The sequence below is a fragment of the Corvus hawaiiensis genome, chromosome 2 (genome assembly GCF_020740725.1).
Source record: "Corvus hawaiiensis isolate bCorHaw1 chromosome 2, bCorHaw1.pri.cur, whole genome shotgun sequence".
NCBI classification, from domain to species: Eukaryota; Metazoa; Chordata; class Aves; order Passeriformes; family Corvidae; genus Corvus; species Corvus hawaiiensis.
This window is the reverse complement of record NC_063214.1, coordinates 61,775,123-61,792,798: the sequence shown is the minus strand read 5'-3', so window position 1 is coordinate 61,792,798 and position 17,676 is coordinate 61,775,123. Positions and strand designations below refer to the sequence as shown.

General features: G+C 36.8%; 1 protein-coding gene across 1 annotated transcript in view; it reads right to left on the bottom strand.

Annotated features, from left to right (window-relative positions):
* The window catches only part of VWA8 (von Willebrand factor A domain containing 8), a 181,433-nt gene that overhangs the window by 15,442 nt on the left and 148,315 nt on the right, over positions 1-17,676 (bottom strand). Inside the window, exons 38-41 of the mRNA XM_048295381.1 lie at positions 9,840-9,948; positions 8,936-9,092; positions 6,126-6,234; positions 365-490 (exon numbers count right to left, since the gene is read on the bottom strand). Of these exons, the coding sequence (XP_048151338.1) occupies positions 365-490; positions 6,126-6,234; positions 8,936-9,092; positions 9,840-9,948 (501 nt within the window). The remainder of the gene's footprint in view (positions 1-364; positions 491-6,125; positions 6,235-8,935; positions 9,093-9,839; positions 9,949-17,676) is intronic.

Below are 17,676 nucleotides of genomic sequence, written 5' to 3'. Positions count from 1 at the left end.
TTTTTCTATAAGAGCAAACAACAGAAATGTTTTCTGCTAATTGCCTTCTGGTCATTAAAATACAAAATAAAACCATAAAAAACTGTTGCATTGGATCAAAACTTAGCACTGCCTAGATCAGTGTCCTCTCTCTGAGGGTGGCCAACAGGAAATATTTATGTAAGACTATTTGAAGAGGTACAGCAAATTTTCCATTCTGTGGTTGCCTCTGTGTCAGGGACATCCCAAGCCAGAGACATTTTTCTGAGTTTCTCATCCATGTAACTTACTCAAACTCCAAACACAGATACTGTACAGCCACTATGAAATCAGCAAACCGGTTAAGCTCTTCTCCACCTTTCCCTGTTTCTTGCTGGATACTTACTTGTGGCTCAAGTTCTCCCCGTCGTTTATATATGGCTTTTTCTCCTGTCAATCCATCAATGATTTTGGCATCATCAAGCTCTCCAACAGCTTGGTGTCTCAGCCATTGCCTTTCTTTACCCTTGGCCTACAACAGAAAAGAAATCTTACTCAGTGATGGGAGTGTGTGTTAGACAATTTAAGACCTAGTGCACGTGAGATACACATTAATTTCTTTGTAATGATGTGACAGTTTTGGCATAAGTCAAATCCAAACACACGTTCAAATCCAACCCAGCTGTCCTGGTCTTCTTCTCTGAAAGAAAAATTCACACTGACAAAGAACATGTTCCCTCTGTAACTTGGTCTTTTTCAGTAGTTTCATACATGGGAGTTTAACTGTGAACTGCAGAAATGTTAACCCTTTTTCTTGCAAATATGCTGAAAATGTGTGTGGCAAGCCTGTTCAGAAATGCATACAACTGAAGTGACACACATAACTGACCACTTGTTAGGTGTTTTCAATCCACACAGAACAAGAAAAAGTCATTGGGTGACTTAAAGGTAAAACTAAACAGTATCCAGTTCAGGCAATGATAAATAGTTGCTTTTCAAACAGTATTAACAGTATAAACTAATCACATATTTAAAAAAAGCTACTTTCAAAATCGTGATACTCAAGAGACAGTCCAATAAACACTTATTTTCTTTTAGTTAAAAGGACATTGCTTATCTACAGCCTGACTTGATGAAAATACATTACAATCCATGTACTCAAATATTCATGGAATTCCTGTACACAGAGCATGCAGTTAAGATTGAAGACTCAAGTATTATAATAATATAAGCAACATATTTAAGCATGTTTTCAAAGGATAGCTTCATCATGGTTCATAATACATAGGATCTCTCTAAAGATAGCGAAGTCTGTATACATGGGGTTTATAGTTTATTTAATTTCTGTTTTAATCTTCATGGTGAAATTGCTCATCCTGGTAGTAAGCCCAGCAAGGAAAGACAATTTTGAATTTATATACATATGAGGCTTTTTTCCTCTCAGCAAATTGTTGGTCAGCAATTGGAGGAAAATCAAATATCCAGCATGACACAAACTCCCTTAAACATTGATTTTCAGGAATGAAAATCAATTCCTCTCTGATGAGCAGGAAGTCTTACATTACAAATCCCCAGTAAACTGCAGGCCTGGGATTTGAAAGGATGAATCTTTATAGTTTTGTATAGTCGGAGCAGGCAGAAAATGACTTCTTCAGGTTCAGAGGATGTTTGATTTTGCTTTGGACAAAATGTATGGTTTTTTTGTTTTGGTGTGTAGAGAAGGAGTTCTGGACTACAGACTATTGCCTATAATTACTCAAGATTAATGGTCTACTTGCCCAGGAAAATAAGTGGGCAGAAAGACTACACAGCCACAGAAAAATGTTTTGATTAACAAAATCAAAAGCTTTACAGATGCTTCCTCATGGGAGGCAAAAACAATGCCAATACATGGAAACCTCAGCCTTTTAGTAAATCACAGAAGGAAAAAGGGGAAAAGATTTCTGAGGTTGTGAATTCAGCCAGTTGAGTTCTCTGATACATTTTCATGGTGCTACAGTCAAACTAGCTTTAAGCCACTTTGGCAGTGGGGCATCCAAGAGTTTGCTTGTACCGCCAACCAGGAGTTTCCACTATCGTGAAATATGCCTGGGATGAAAGTTAAATCCCTTCTTCCACAGGATCATTCATTCGTTGCCTTTGGAGTTGTGTAATATCACAAAGAGACACCTGCAAATTCCCAGTGACCCCTACACGGCCCACCAAAATGTCACACTGTAGGAGTTTCCCTGCTGTCAAAAGCCCAGAGGCAAATTTCAACACTCCAATTAACCATTACAAAAGTACTCCTGGAGAAAACATGCTGCTGAGTAAGCAAAGCCTATCTGGAATCAATCATGCACCTTCCAGGGTGATGCAGGTGAGATGGCTTTGTTCCTACTCAGCCACTTGAAGTAGTGGAACAGAAGTTGATCCTTATCACTTCCTTAGCACTGGTGCTTTGTCAAATTTTCATCATTTGCTTTCTTTCAGTAGGCAGGAGGGACAAACAACAGAAGACTGCAAAGCTTCACTGACAAAATTCTCAACTAGTTTCACTATTCTGCTCATTGACAATGGTTTAGCTTTGCACCTATTTGATGTTCAAGGAACAGCAGTGTGAGAAGAAAATGGCTTTTAATTATGGAGGTAGCTAAAACCAGTTAAATAACTTTGGAAGTTTATTCAACAAAAGCCAGTATTTGAGCTGAAATTTTATTGGAGAAACATGGAGATGACATCCTCTCCTAAAATAGGAAAGAATGCTGACAAAATCTGATCTCACCTGTTTCCAAAATAATGTTAAAATTACTCAGGCTACTTAGCATCTGCCTCTTCCATGCAGAACTACTAAGAATTTGTTTCCTTTTATAAAATCTGAAAAAATTAATCCCCTTAAGCATGGGTATTACACAATGCACATATTTTATATATTGCAGAGAAAATTCTAATCCTTTTTAATATGCAACTTTCATATGTTTAAAACGAACTTAAGTTTAAAAGCATTTGCAATTTTAAGAGAAAACCAGAACTAATATATATATCTTGCTTTGATATTTGACTAGAAAGGACAAACAATGTATTACTGTTTCAATATACTGCAACCATATTGATGACAAAGTAAATTCATTGCGCTGCTTTTGAAATTAGAAAAATGTGCTAGATACTGTATCTTATCAGTATGGCAATGGCTGATCACAACGCATCACTACAGTAATTCTTTTTACTGGAAGATGTCACAGGTATATTTACAAACAAATATAGCTGTTAAATCTGTAAATGTCAGAGAAAAGGTTGGGTATGTGATCACATCTAAATATGTAACTCATAATAGTACAGGATGTATGAAATACTGCCAGTTGTGGTCAGCATTTGTTTCTGGGAAAACATGACACAAATGTTCCCTTAGCTGCTGAAATCACAAAACTACTACTGACAGGGCACAGGGTTTTTCATATTTCCAGCTCTCTGAGCCATGCTTGTTACAGGACTGCTACTACTTCATTCTTGCTGCTATGACCAGACTGTTCCCACGTGGTCTAAATCAGACAGAGCCCAGCAGGCTCAGTAACTCAGGCTCAGGTTTGCCCAGTTTAAATGCAGGGGCCTAAATGATGCTCAGAAGCTACAGGGACAGTTGTCCCTGATTCTCTCTGCAATAATCAAGACAGAAGTACTTTCTGGAAAGCAAGTCACCTAACATTTAAGAAAGTCTTTCTGAGTGACTGACTGACCATAACCTTGTGAATTTGGAGTTCAGACAGACAAGCTTTAGGGGAGAGAAGAAAGCCCATCAGTGACAGGATTTCCTGGATTTCTGGCTTTGCTACTTCCACAGAAGATAAACAGAAACTCGTAATGTTTTGATAATGTTGTTCAAAGAGCTGATAGAGATCAGTGAGTTATAATAAGCAAAATGAACAATGAAATTACATTCTCAGACTGTGTTTATGTATCATTTTCAAGGATCTGCCTATTCCAAAAATCTCTTTCTGCTGCTACTAACTTTTGGCGAGCCATAGACAACTGGACCTGAATCCCAGCCTCTTGATTCTAGGGAGGTAAAATTTAATCAAAGGAACATATTTTAAACAAAACCACAAAACTAACAATAAAAAGGCATACATTGAAAAGAAAATCCAGGTTACATAAACATGGACAACATATTTTGATTATGTGAACACAGTAAGTTTGAAACAAAGCAAACTCAAACATTTTTAAAAAGCCAAACACATTCTCTACTGAGAAGGTAATTTGGGATTTTCACGAAGTTAAAAACACATAGACATCTGAGCTGCAAATTTTACAGCAATGAACTTTGCCATTGGTTTCTTATTTGAGATATGAGTAATGACTGATAACAGAAAACTGTTCTAGTTGAGAACTCATGGTGTACACAGGACATACAGAAAATAATGGGAGACAGATGCACAATTCTTCATGAGGGCTGGATGAGTTACCATGCTAAGAATTCAAGTAAATTTTTTCCCTCTCAAAAATATCACATGAAATGTGCTTAGACTCAACTTCCCTATTAACAAAAGGCATTTTGAACCTGACTCCTGCTATCACTTATCTTCATTTTCCTAGTTAATCTTCTAATAAAATCCCTACCAAAATCTATATAGAAATTTATAATGTTAAAAATTTGCTTTCACTATTGCTCTTGTCCTATTATTTAGCTTTTACAAATTCAATAATTTGGTTTTTCCATCATAAATTACATTTCCCAACTCTGTGGTTAGCTGTTACAGGTTTTGGCAGGAAGTTAGAAAAGTCTCATAAAATACTGAAGCTTATAAGACTTTGCCTTGGTATTAAAATGACCTTTTTTAACAAAGCAAGAGGATATGACTCCTTATATTAAAATATGTTATATTTTGATTATTACCATGATCCCTGAACGTAAGAATTTTGGCTCCAAGGGACAGATAAGGCAGACTCACAAAAAAGACTTCAAACTGAAGATTCACTTATTGATTTCATACCCAGAGTGTGCCTCCAATAGCTTGTGTGCTAGAAACATGGCAAAAACCCCACCTAGATATAAACGATGTAGAAAAACCTGAGATTTACATCCAAATTTTTTTCAACTGAAACCCATCTTTACAAGCCAAAAGCCTGTGTCCTGAACTGAGATACATATTAAGTGCATGAATCACCTAATCATGCCTATCTTAAATGTTCATTACACGAGGAGTTCTCTGAATTGGTATACTCATAATAAAACTGGCTAATGGTTCTCTGTGTATATATGTGGTTATAGTCATGTGGTTGTAGCTACAAAGGCTTAAAGGTATAAATAAGGCAAAGAAATATTATCCTTCTTACTTGCAATACCAGGGGATTGGATGTCTTTCTCCAGGAGGAGGCTGTTTATCATACAAAGTGATTTCTCACTGTATTTCAGTTTTATTGCTTAAGACACAGCACAGTGACTAATGAACTAAGATATATATAGTAATGGTTAGTAGCCTTCAACAGAAATATTTATGATCAAATATGTCTTATAAGGAGCAAATCACTTTTCCTTTAATTTCCACTGAAGATTAGCAGATGCCTCCTAGAAACAATGCACTTACAATTTTATTTACCCTGTATATGAACACTAGTATTAAAAAAAACCCAGAACAACCACCATGCCTGTCACCAGAAGAAAGGCAAACTGGTGGTTTTAGTGAGTTTCCACTTAGGAGATTTGGGCGGTACCTATTTCTATTAGCAAGAGTTAAAAACAAACCTGAGAAAAATCCATGTTTTCAGCTGCATATGCAGTGAGGCTCCTACCTGGAGAGGGTGCCTCTTTTAACACCTATAGCATTTGCACTTCTCAGCTGAAAAATACTCTTTTGGACTGGAGGTAATGAAAAAGACTGGGCTCTACACACCTTCACCTTTTAAAAATGTGTAGCAGTATTTTCTCTCACAAAACTGTGCTCCTGAATAAGTTATCTGTAAGGTGTGGAATGGGAATACTATAATTTGTAGAGATGAGCACTGGGATCCACTTGTAGGCTGCCTTTTAAAATAGAAATATGAAACTGTTTTTCCTAAGTGATTATAAACTGAACCTGCTTTTAGCCTTCAAAGGTATGACCACCAGATGTTAACAGGATATTAGCAGGATAGTAGTTGGGGCTTAATGTAATGGCCTCCCTATGTTCCTTTATCAGAGGATCTAAGATTACCTGCAGATTGTCCAAGATGATGCGGAGCGACTGAACTTGACGTCGGACTGCTCCAGAGAACCTTTCGTAAGTTGATGCATCATATTCACTCATCTGAATCTCTTTCAATCTAAAGCAAAGGACAGGGAGCTAAGAACAGTTTAGGAAACAAGCATATCTTCCATTTACTTACGTAAACTAAAAGTTTATTTACTTGATGACAGGGGAATTCAGACTGCAACAAGCATGCAGAAGAGACAAATCAGAGAAGTGGCAGTTGCTCTTGTGAATTTTTGACACAGCAGATGTTCACCAATGTCTACAGGGACTGCATCACATTAAAGGTTATTAAAGTTGCTAATCCTATGACTCTCTTGTAATCTGCTTTCAAGTTTGAGAAGTAAATCGGAGGTTCTGAAAAATGTGATCAAATTTGAAAGGTTTTGTTGGCTCACGTGTTGCTATCCGTACATAAAAGGATCACGAGTGTCTATTCATTACTTCACTGTCGGAGTATTTTAAACACATCCTGATTCATGCTTTAACACAAAGGTTAAGTAAAGACACACTATAAAATCTGTCCTTGAAGACCTACAAATAGTAACTGTCTCAAATACTTATCTTTGTGCTTCATTAAATGAAGAAACCCTGAAACAAAGAAGTTTTAAATGAACATTAACAAAAGTGTGCTCCCCCCATAGAAAATGACTCATGTCAGTGAACACTATCCTGTCCAGAGGCCTGTAACAGAGAGCACACCTGCATCATGAAAACAAATACATGCTTGCTTTATAAGCAAAGATATGTCCATTTCAAGTTCTGTATCACTCTTTTAAACAACATAGCTTAGCAGAACAGGTGAAATTCACCATTGGAATGTAATTACAGAGGTTCAACAGTGAGGAATGAGCTAGGGGACACGCAGATATGCTAGGAGTGTGCACTGTTCAGTATTTGCCATGATGCAACGTCATGTAGAGAGGCAGCAGTTGTGTACCTGCCCACCCTACCACGTGGCTGGGTCCACTCCTGAGCTAAAACATTGGCCTATCTGTGCCCAGCCCCTTTCAAACAAGCACTACGTGACAGCATAATCTCACTCACAGTGTTTCAAAAATACTGAGTTTTTAACTGAACCATAAATGGACAGTAAAGTATGTGTAGGCTAATTTTATTTCTAATGGCAAGTTTTTATAACACTATCACAAGTTAATTGCCTGGATCATAAAGTATGCCTGAGAACTGCTGTTTAGACTAGCCCTTTAAGGATAATATTAAAATCAAACATCAAATCTGTTGCCTCTATCATGATAATGTCTTTTGCAATTTAAAGTTTTGCCAACCACTATTCATTAGAGGTAGGAAAAAGTAACTTTCAGTGCTGCACATTTAATTTCATGAATCCTGCCAACAGAGTTCAGTATCTTCGGATCTATAAAAGAACCATTTTGTTTCAAACAAAAAAACCTCATGTGCTGTTCTACTTTGTTGCAGTCTACATCAATCCACATTGGAAGGTAGTTCAGAAAAATACCATGAAAAATACTGCATCTATTCTAGAGTAGTGAAATAGGGCAATTTAAAATGTTTACCACTAGAAATACTATCTAGCCAGGAGAGCATCAATAACTTTTATATGAAATTTCTCCCTTCTAGATAATCCTGTATAAACAAAGCAGTGAAATCTGCAGTTTCCTTTTTTTTTTTTTTTGGTCAGCCTTAGGACTTCAACCTCCCTATTCTTATCTGTTAGTTCCCACAACTATCCAAGTGGTACAGAATAACGATCCAAGTCAAATGTGGTTTCATAATAGGCTACATTTCCAGCTGGTACATGCCAGCCCACTTGGGTTTTGCAGCACAGGAACTGTTACCTCATGTACAGATACCCAGATTTTACAGGGCATAGCTGCACTGTTCTCCCAGCATGTAGCAGAAGCCAGGAATTTCCCATAGCACTGATTTAGTAAATCACCACACAGGCAGTAGAAATTCATCAAAGCATGCCAGGTGTGTATATGGACATATGCACAGAGAGATGTACAGTATCCAAGACCATATTTAGCAATTGTTTCTATTACGAAGCAGATCAGAAGCAATTTTGAAGAGGGGGGATGCTTATTTTCATACTAAATACAGAGGTTGACTTGAGAGTTCAGCTGGTGGAAGAAATCTGATCTCTGTGCACATTCTGGGGAAGAGTTGATCAGTAATCACACATTACACTCATGCTGGGAAGACCTGTTGCTCCTGTTAATTACCTGCTGAGGCTTAATAGTTCAAATTACAGAATCACAGAATATTCTGAGGTGGAAGGGACCCACAAGTATCATCATGTCGAACTCTTAAGTGCATGGCCCATACAGGGATCAAACACACAACCCTGGCATTATTAGCACTATGCCCTAACCATCTGTCTACAGATCTTTCAAACAGGAGCCATTTGCTTGCAGTGGTCCATTTTGAAATACACTTGTTAAGTGATGAATTCCTAACAACATACAATCTGGATTCATCATTAGTCAAATAAATTTTCATATAATTTATTCCTTTTTAAAAAGAGAAATATTCACATCAATCTCCTTCTCCATCTAGCTATGTTTTACTCTACCAAATCAAACAGTCATTTTAACATTGTAGCTTAATTCAATAAAACATTCTATACATCTCGTCCAGAACAGCTGAACATATGCTGGTAATCTCTGTTAAGTGATAATGAACAGGGTAGGGTAATGTAGCTGATAAATGCAGCTAAGAAAGAAAATTCTTTTCAGCCATCTTTTTCAAATTCTTCTGGGAAGTGGAAAAGAAAAGAAAGACCTTCCCATTACCTCTGTTTAAAGGCCTTTTCACCCATCTCTCGAGCAGCTCTCTTAACTTCCTCAGGAACAGCGTCCTTTTCAGCTTGAGATACTTGGTAAACCCTGTGGCCAGCGTCCAGTCGATACGGCCCACCTTTGCCTCCTAACCCAGCAGTGTCTCTCCCACCTAAGATGGTTGAGATAAAAACCATTAAGAATATACATTTGATAAAAAATAAGAACACATTTTCTTTAAAGCTTCCATTGTCATTTACAGATATTCAAAAACTGTTGCTAACAATCCCTATTTGAAATATTTTTTGACAAAGGTTTTCAAAACCAAACAGGTATCATGGTAAAGAAGAACTCCCATGGAATACTTGAGTTTATAGTTCCTTGAGACCAGATTCATAATGGTTTCTGCCCTGTACAACGGGGACCATAGAACATTTAAATCTTGTACATCTCCTGAAAGCTCCTGGTCCCAGACTCTGTCTTCTCCCTAAAATTTGTTGGTTTACACTGCTTCCAAATCACTTTAGCTGGTGATCACTATCACGACCTATTAGAATTAGGAGGCACTTTGCCTGTTCTGTGTACCTCTTGCCTACACTACCTAAGTTTCTGCAGCTACAGGAACATCTAAGAGAATGGCAAATGACCCAGCCTAGTTTCTGTGGCTGCAAGCTTCTTGCTCTCCGTATGGCCAGTAAAATGAAACAACAAAATATAATTGAAGAAGAGATCTGCTACATACAGTTTGACATTGCAAATACTTCTTTTCTTTTCTTTTACTGTCAAGAAAGCAACCCTGTATTGGGTAAAATAGCTCTAGGCAGAGGATAGCTTTGTATAAAACCATTTTTTGACTGGCACAGCATCTCCCTTGGATATCTGTCAATGATGCATTAAAATATATAAAACTATGAAAAACCTGTTCCACCAGCCCACATATTTCCACCAACATGTGGCATGTTGTCTGGATCCACTTTTCCATGTTTGGGGGAACTGACATCCAAACCACTCTCCCTCTCAATGATTATCTGTAAAAGAGAGAAAGAGAGATATAAATCTCCCTTATATTAAACACTCTAATAGCCTAATAATAACATAGCAGGTGTGCTGAGTAGCTGTAGGACCAGCATTAGTGCAATAAATGCAACATGCCACCTCAGAATAGAGCAGAGTAAAACAGGGCTCCCGAGTTGCACATTAGACCCACACCCAAACTAAGACTACTGCCACATCCAAACCACTCTGCATTCTGTTCATATCCACACTAGAATTTGCTTCCTGATAACTGCCCAACATAATTCAAAATCCCCCTGTAGACAGAGTGACACTTCTCAGAGTACTGCATATCCACAGCACTGCACATCCATTTACACATTTCATGTGCACCCAACTGCAGTCCCCCATTCCTTAGTGGTGGGTAGATTGATGTTCCTTTCATGAACAGGGACTAAAGAGATGAGACTCATCAGCAAAAATGACCAGTTCAAATGACAGGCTCATGCAATCCTCAACGTCCCTGCCTTGACCACAGAAGTTCCACCGTGCTGGGTTTTCTAGACCTGTTTGCTGATGACACTTTCCCCACGGATTCATAGCACAGCTGAACACCCAACAGCTGCCAGATGGTCAGGGCTGACTCACTTTAGGCTGGGGCTGGATTTAAGTGGGTGACTGAAGGCAAAAATACTCCTTCCCGTTATGAACTCTGAGTCATGTGGTAAATAAATGATTCATGTGTAAACGGCCCCTTACTAATCTTCTATAATTTAGTGCCACTTTATTTTTTTTAAATGAAACCCAGTGACTGAGATGGAAAATTAATGTCTCTAACCACTTGAAATTAACTTTCTTCTTATCTACAATAATGCATCTAATTATCCAATGAATTTATGTGTCCCAATAACTATGATTTATTGCCTTCTCAGAAGTTCACTGGCATTATAAGGGTTTTCACTGTAGAGCAGCTTAATCCTTGAATTCACTGTCTTGCAGACTCAACTTCATGCTGACATGAATTCCACACATGTTTTTGAACTGAAAACATGTGCTATAACAACGCTGTTCTGGCAGCTATTCAAAACATCATTTTCTTTCCCTTTACAGAATTTATATCAATTCAAAGAGATACAATACATCCTCTGTGAACCATGTCATTAGTGTAAAATCAAGATCTAATCAGATAAATTACATTCATTTAACATTTGTATAGGGAGAAACATGTAACCACAACAGCACGTCACCCTTAGGGTTAGATACTTTTCTGGTTTAAGAATTTTTCTCCAAAATAAATCATTCTTTTTTGCATAACTTGTAGATTTAAAAACTATCAGAAATACTGGATAACAAAAATTGCTGAATTTAATTTAAAACAAAATTATACACCCAAAATCATAGTGTCAGCCTCATGAATCAAAAGAAAATATTATTCTGTAATGAGAAACATGAAATTATGCAAAAGTTTTACATGTTCATGCTTCTGTATTCTTTAGAGAAAAACATGCTTTCTGCAAAAGGAAGCTCTATGAAACAAATGTAACTATAACCAGGGATGCAAATGTCATATTCTATTTTTGTCAAGTTTTTCCATTGAAAAATTCCATGAAACATTTTGAAATACAAGCATTGTTTAAATCTTAAGTGAAAAGGTCTGTAGACAAAGGAGCTTTGTTGCTCATATATCCTTCTCAAGTATAAGTTGCTCATAAATAGTGTTTCTAGTACACATGCACTAGACAAGTTTCTAACATAAATTTATTTTACAATAGTATTATCTGATTAAAGTAGGTATTTGTAACTTTGAAATGGCATGTGATTAACAGAAAACCTTCTATCTGATAATGATGTTCTTGCTTTCTATTCTTAAAAGGACACCAAACATCCAACATTTAATTTCTGTTAAAACTTTGAAGAAAATTGAGAAAAAAGAAAAGAAACAAGGAGTACAATCTTTCATAGCTTAAGAATTCACTATTTTTTGTTTATGTATAGTTAATAGCTGAATGGATAAAATAATTGAAAATTCAATGATACTAGAATGGAACACCAGTAGCAGATGTGTAAATGTCATGCCAGTGAATTGCAGCAGTTTCATTTCCTTTTCTTTTAAGTACCATCTATGCAGAAAAAAGGTATTAGAATTTTGCTCACTCTGAATACTTTAACAACCAAGTTTTATTAGCACTGGTTTGCTGGGGTAATTATTTTTCAAATTTACCATATATGTAGAAACTGCATTATATTAGCACACTGTAGAACCCTCTAACGAAAATCTTCTGGATGTACTTTCCCGGTTTTTCTTCGAGCTCTTAGGAAATTCCCTTAGTGACTTGTCAGGCTTTTCTCCTTCCCATTCCCATATCTACGGAAGGTAATTTTACAGGTTTCAAGGTAATTTTACAACCAACAACTTGTCTCTACTCTGAAACTCTTCTATAAACTAGAGGTTAGACTACCAAGGATCTATATTAGAATTGAAGATATACTTTATAAATAAATAAACAGTAAATCAATGAGCCTTGACATGAAATCAGGGGGAGGATGAGGAAAAACTGAAGTGAAAAACCTTTGGACAGCGATACATTCTTCAGTGTGACAAATATAAAGAGATGGAAGAACCATAGGTAAGTCACCCCTCTGAGGACTGGAGGAATTCTTGACATTAGAAACTATTGGAAAGGTAGATTTAAGGGGCAGGATCCAAAACTGCATGGATTAGGAACCCAAGAAACTGAAGAACACTCAGCAGGAAATATCTAGTTTGTCTGGAGTGAGAAGGAAGACAAGAAAAACAAGTACTAAAAGTGGAGAAAGGACTCAAGCACCCCTAAAATCCACAGTAGCTTTGCCAAGCTTGTCTGATTGTAATTTCTAAAATAAGTTTTCTATTACTGTTATGATGGGTATTTTTCAAATATATAAATAATTTCCTTGCTCAAAAGCTGACCTGTCCCATCCTGAATATTTTCTGTTTAAATCTAATTGCAAGACTTCTATGAACTTTGTTTCTTTCAACAAGAGTTTTGACTAATCACCCTTTCTTGAGAGAAATCTGTGCTCTTCCTAGCTATACATGCACTGAAAGGCACTATTCATTACTGCATCATTGTGCAGATTCCATGCTGCCTGGTGTGCATATTATGGCTTTGTGAAACAACACATGAATTCAGCCTAGCAGCCTTGAGCTCCAGCTATGAGGCGCGGGTCAGAGTAGAATAGCTGGAAAAACTGAATTTTCCCTTCTGAAAGTTCCTTTTGATTTCCAAAATAACCACTGTTTCCAAAACATTCAGGGCACACTTTTCAATTGTATATTATCTAAACTTGGTTATACATATTGGTGATTCACAATCAGAGTGTGAAAGCACTTTTCCCCTCCCTGTTTGGGCAGGTTTTTCCTCAAAGTCTTCATCACACAAGAAGCACAACTGTCATACTCTCCTGGAATACACAACTCTTATTTTACTCTCTGTAGAGTTAAAACATTACTGGCAAGTAGTCATCAATGATCTTAGTCTCTGGTTTCAAATATTTTTGTTCTCTCATTTTCTTTGACTACACTATATTCTCAGGCACTTACAGCAATAGGTAATGGGCATATTCAGAAGGACTTTGTGATGCAGGCTCTGTAGGTCTTCCAAGTCAATGAAGCAAACAAAAATTTTGTGTGAGAAGAATATGAATACTTCAGGTCAGAAAGACGACAAAGGAATGTGCTTTTCTTAAGGGGCAATGGCATGAAAGGAGTACTTAAGAAAAAGGGAAATTAAGAAACAATAACAAATACCACAACTTGTTAATGCTTTGACTTAATTTTCTGGTCCTGCCTCTTACACATCTATTATCTCCTGACAGTAAGGGTAGCCAGGCAGGAATAGAACTAAACATGCATTTTACATTCAGTGAGAGATACATGGTGTCTGAACAATTTGCTCTAGATCAGTTCCTTCTGAAAAACATGAACGTACGCCAAAATGATTTTACATGGCTACACTTTTTAAATTTTTTTTTTTTTCTGACAACACTGGGATTCTAAGAGCAAACTGCATAGGGAAAACTGATACAAACACATTCAGTTTGGAAGCTAAGTGATCTTATCATCCTTCATGAAGAAGATAGAGAGGCTCAAAAAAGTCAGTTACACGATTTACTGCACTCAACAACACAGTGAAACCAGGTGTTTCACATCTGTGCCATATTTATGCCAAACAGCCATTAAATACATACCAATCTGTAATAGAGGCCATTGTGAAGATGAGTCAGAAGCTGGTAGTTTTGTCCAGACTTCAGCTGGTCAGACAAACTATGGTATATTGCGTACTAAACAAATGTTAACTATTTTGGAAGTGGATCTAGAACTACAATAATGCCAGTTAAGTGAATACTGATGTGAAATCATCTAACTTAATAACATTAACCACTGGAGAGTAAGGAAGCACTGGCATACTTTTGACACTTTTACAATCCCTCAGTAAGAGAGAGAAGCTGTATTTGTTGAGGATCACACAGCTGACCCAGATACACTGTGCATTGCCCGTACAAGACACTGTCACAGCCATGGGACGAAAAGAGCTCGCATGAACCCATTAGAAAATACCCCACAATAAAAGCTAGGGAACTATGGAGACAGATGTTGTACTCTATTATTAAAATTATTTATGTCCCACACATATCTATATTTCATTCTAACATATGAATTATTTTCACAATACAGTACTTACCTTTTGAGTTCAGAATTAGTTTTCTTCTAGTGTATTGCAAAAAAATCTGTCTCTCTGAATAAAACTGACCAAAAGCATTATCAAATTTAGCTTCAGCTGATTTTGTACAAGTGACCTTAATGACATTTTAGCATCCAGTAATCTTAATCCTACATTGCAAAACTGAGAAGAAAAAAAAATCTTTAAAAAGAAGATTCACCACTCAAAGGCAGTCCCAAGCAGTACAACTGTGCAGTTCTGTATCTTAGCAAGTACTACTCAAAGTACATCTGGATTGAATATATATTAATAGTTCTATTATTAACATGTTTATAATTGTATCCAATGTAATGAGTAAAAGACACTTAGCAAAGTCAACTGAAATGAACATTTCAGTAGATCTATTATTCAGTCATTCATGTTTCAGAGTATTGACAACATTCCCCCAAGCATTTTAAGACATACATCAGCTCCTCATTCTTCAAGTCTGTTACAACTAACTAAAGACTAAAATTCCTCAAATTGTATTTATTGTGGAGACAGGGAAAGAGAGGGAATTTCATCTCCTCCTGTCTTGTCCCACTTGAAATTTTATTTATTCCTGGGAGCTTCATGCAAGAGATTGAGCCAATAGCTCTCACTGTCCAAACCTCCATCACAGTTGTGTAAGAAGCTGACTCTCTAAAACAAGGGACAGAACATGTACTCAGACTTAACTGCTGGCAGAAAGAGAACTCGTGCTTACAGGTTAGGAAACATCTTCTCGATCTTGTAAGCAGAAGTCAGACAAGCTTGAAAATATTTCTAGCTTTGAATAGAAATGTAATCAATGAGTGACAGTTTAAAGTAAAATGTGAAGGACTTTTTCCTTAATGCTGACTGGGATGCAACTGACATGTAGATAATTTTTTTTGGTTGTAGATATTCCTGCCATCCTGCCCTGTAACTGACACTGCAACATTGCAAATTGGCTAGAGAGTGGATGGTCTTTTAACACAGCAGCTTACTTTTGTATCCCGACAGGGTTAACTTCATTAAAATTCCTGAAGGGCGCAGGAGGTGTCAGTACCTCCCATTCAGGACTGCTTGTCAGAAAAGCTCCTTTGTGGGGCTCACAGCAACAAAAGCAAGTTTCTGCCTCAGGACTGGCAAAGAAACTCTGGTTTCCAACGGGGGCGAGCCGCCTCATGTACAGGGAACAGACCTTTTACCTCTTAGTTTTAATTATCTCTGGCCCTGATAGGAGAAGCCCATATTGCATCCTCTTACATAAAACACAATGCTTATTTTAATACTCCAGGTACATAAAGAGGGAAAAAACCCCACTCTAATTCCAGGCTTACATCCCGCAGATGTAAAGGGGTGAAAATTTTACTTTAAAAATAGTCTGTATTTCCATTCTTCAAACCTCCCCAAATCAGTATTTCTTATCCTTTTGGGAACGTTTAAGCAGAGCTAGGCATTCCTTACAAGCTTTTACATCTTCATAATAGAAATAAATGGAATTCCTCCTTGTTGTATGTGGTGACAAGGAACCAACCTCTCTACTAAGCCCTTTTAAGCATTCAGTGGATGATTCCACATAGAACACATTTCCTAAAGCTGCAACCAGCATGATTTCATGTGTCACAACTTAATAAATGCATACAAATTATACAAGCAAACAGGGACACAGCTGCAGTATTTGCAGCTGTAAAGAATATTTATGTAGGAAAATATTTAAAAAGAAAATTTTAAGGTGCCCAAATACTGTTTTCATAAGCACTCATTCTACTATTAGTAATAATACTGCATTATTGGTTGTTTCTTACTGTTGATCAGAAGAAAACAGGGAAAAGAATGTGTGCACTAAGATTTGAGGTAGAATACAATTTGTACAATGCAGGTGCTTGGTTCAATGTAAATTAAGAAGGTGTGCATTAGCTTAATTAGTTGCATGATTAGACAGTCCCAGAAAGTAGGCAGATATAGGCTGCCAAGATCCCATTCTTCATTTACTCTTTTTATCATAAAGGAAAGAACTCTTCCAAGATCCAAATTAGAAGATATCCACTCTTGTTATAACATATCTGAGATGCTGAAGGAAAGAGTTAATCTGATATTTTTCCTTTTCATTAATATAAAACATATTAAACAGGGCTGTTTACAGTCAGTGAAAAATATGGGTTACTTTCCATAGCAGGCACTAAATTATTGCTGAAAAATATTAGTTATATGAATATAAACCCACTAGAAACATTATAAAGTTAAAATATCTTAACTTGCTTTCTTCATTACTGCTGCAGACAAAGATTGAGCAGGTATCAGAAGAATATTGCAGGAAAAGAAGGGAAAACCTTGTAGATTTTTGCCTTATGGGTGATTTAGGAGATGGTAATTTCTTCATCAAAATAAGTGCAAAACCTGCTTTCACTCTCACACATTATTCTGAAAAAAGATTGACTTTGACTGTAACAAAACATGACTGTATTCCATGTGAAAAATGCATTAAGTAATCCATCCCACAGTGGCACAAAAGATTAGGAAATGTATTCCAAGGAATGCAGAATGGATTTCTGCAGATGTGCAAAAGACTGATTTTTCCCTGAAACAATATAATTGTTTTCTTTTATTCCTGAACTTCTCCAACCTTAAACCTCTTCGTATTATCCTAGGATGCATTTAATAGGTCACAGGAACATACCTTCCTCCAACACATTCTTTATCAGCAGCACAAATATATGCATTACATTCCCAAAGAGCATACAGAAGTTCCACATCAGGCAGAGCGAAAGCTAATCTGCCTGTTCCATGGTGGTTTTACACTCTACCATAACACTGATTCTACTAAAGAGAGAAAGAAAACTTTTTATAATCTACATATAAAAACTAGTAAGAGAAAGGCATAAACATGCAAAAAACCCTCTAATGGCTTCTATTATGCTCACTTGTACTGTATCATGTACAGCTTTTTTCTATGTACTAAAAATTAATAGTATAATTTCTGTTCACAACAACAGCACAAAATTGAGTCCACAGGTAATTTTTCCACAGAAAAGATATTCAGTCTTAGGCAAGACA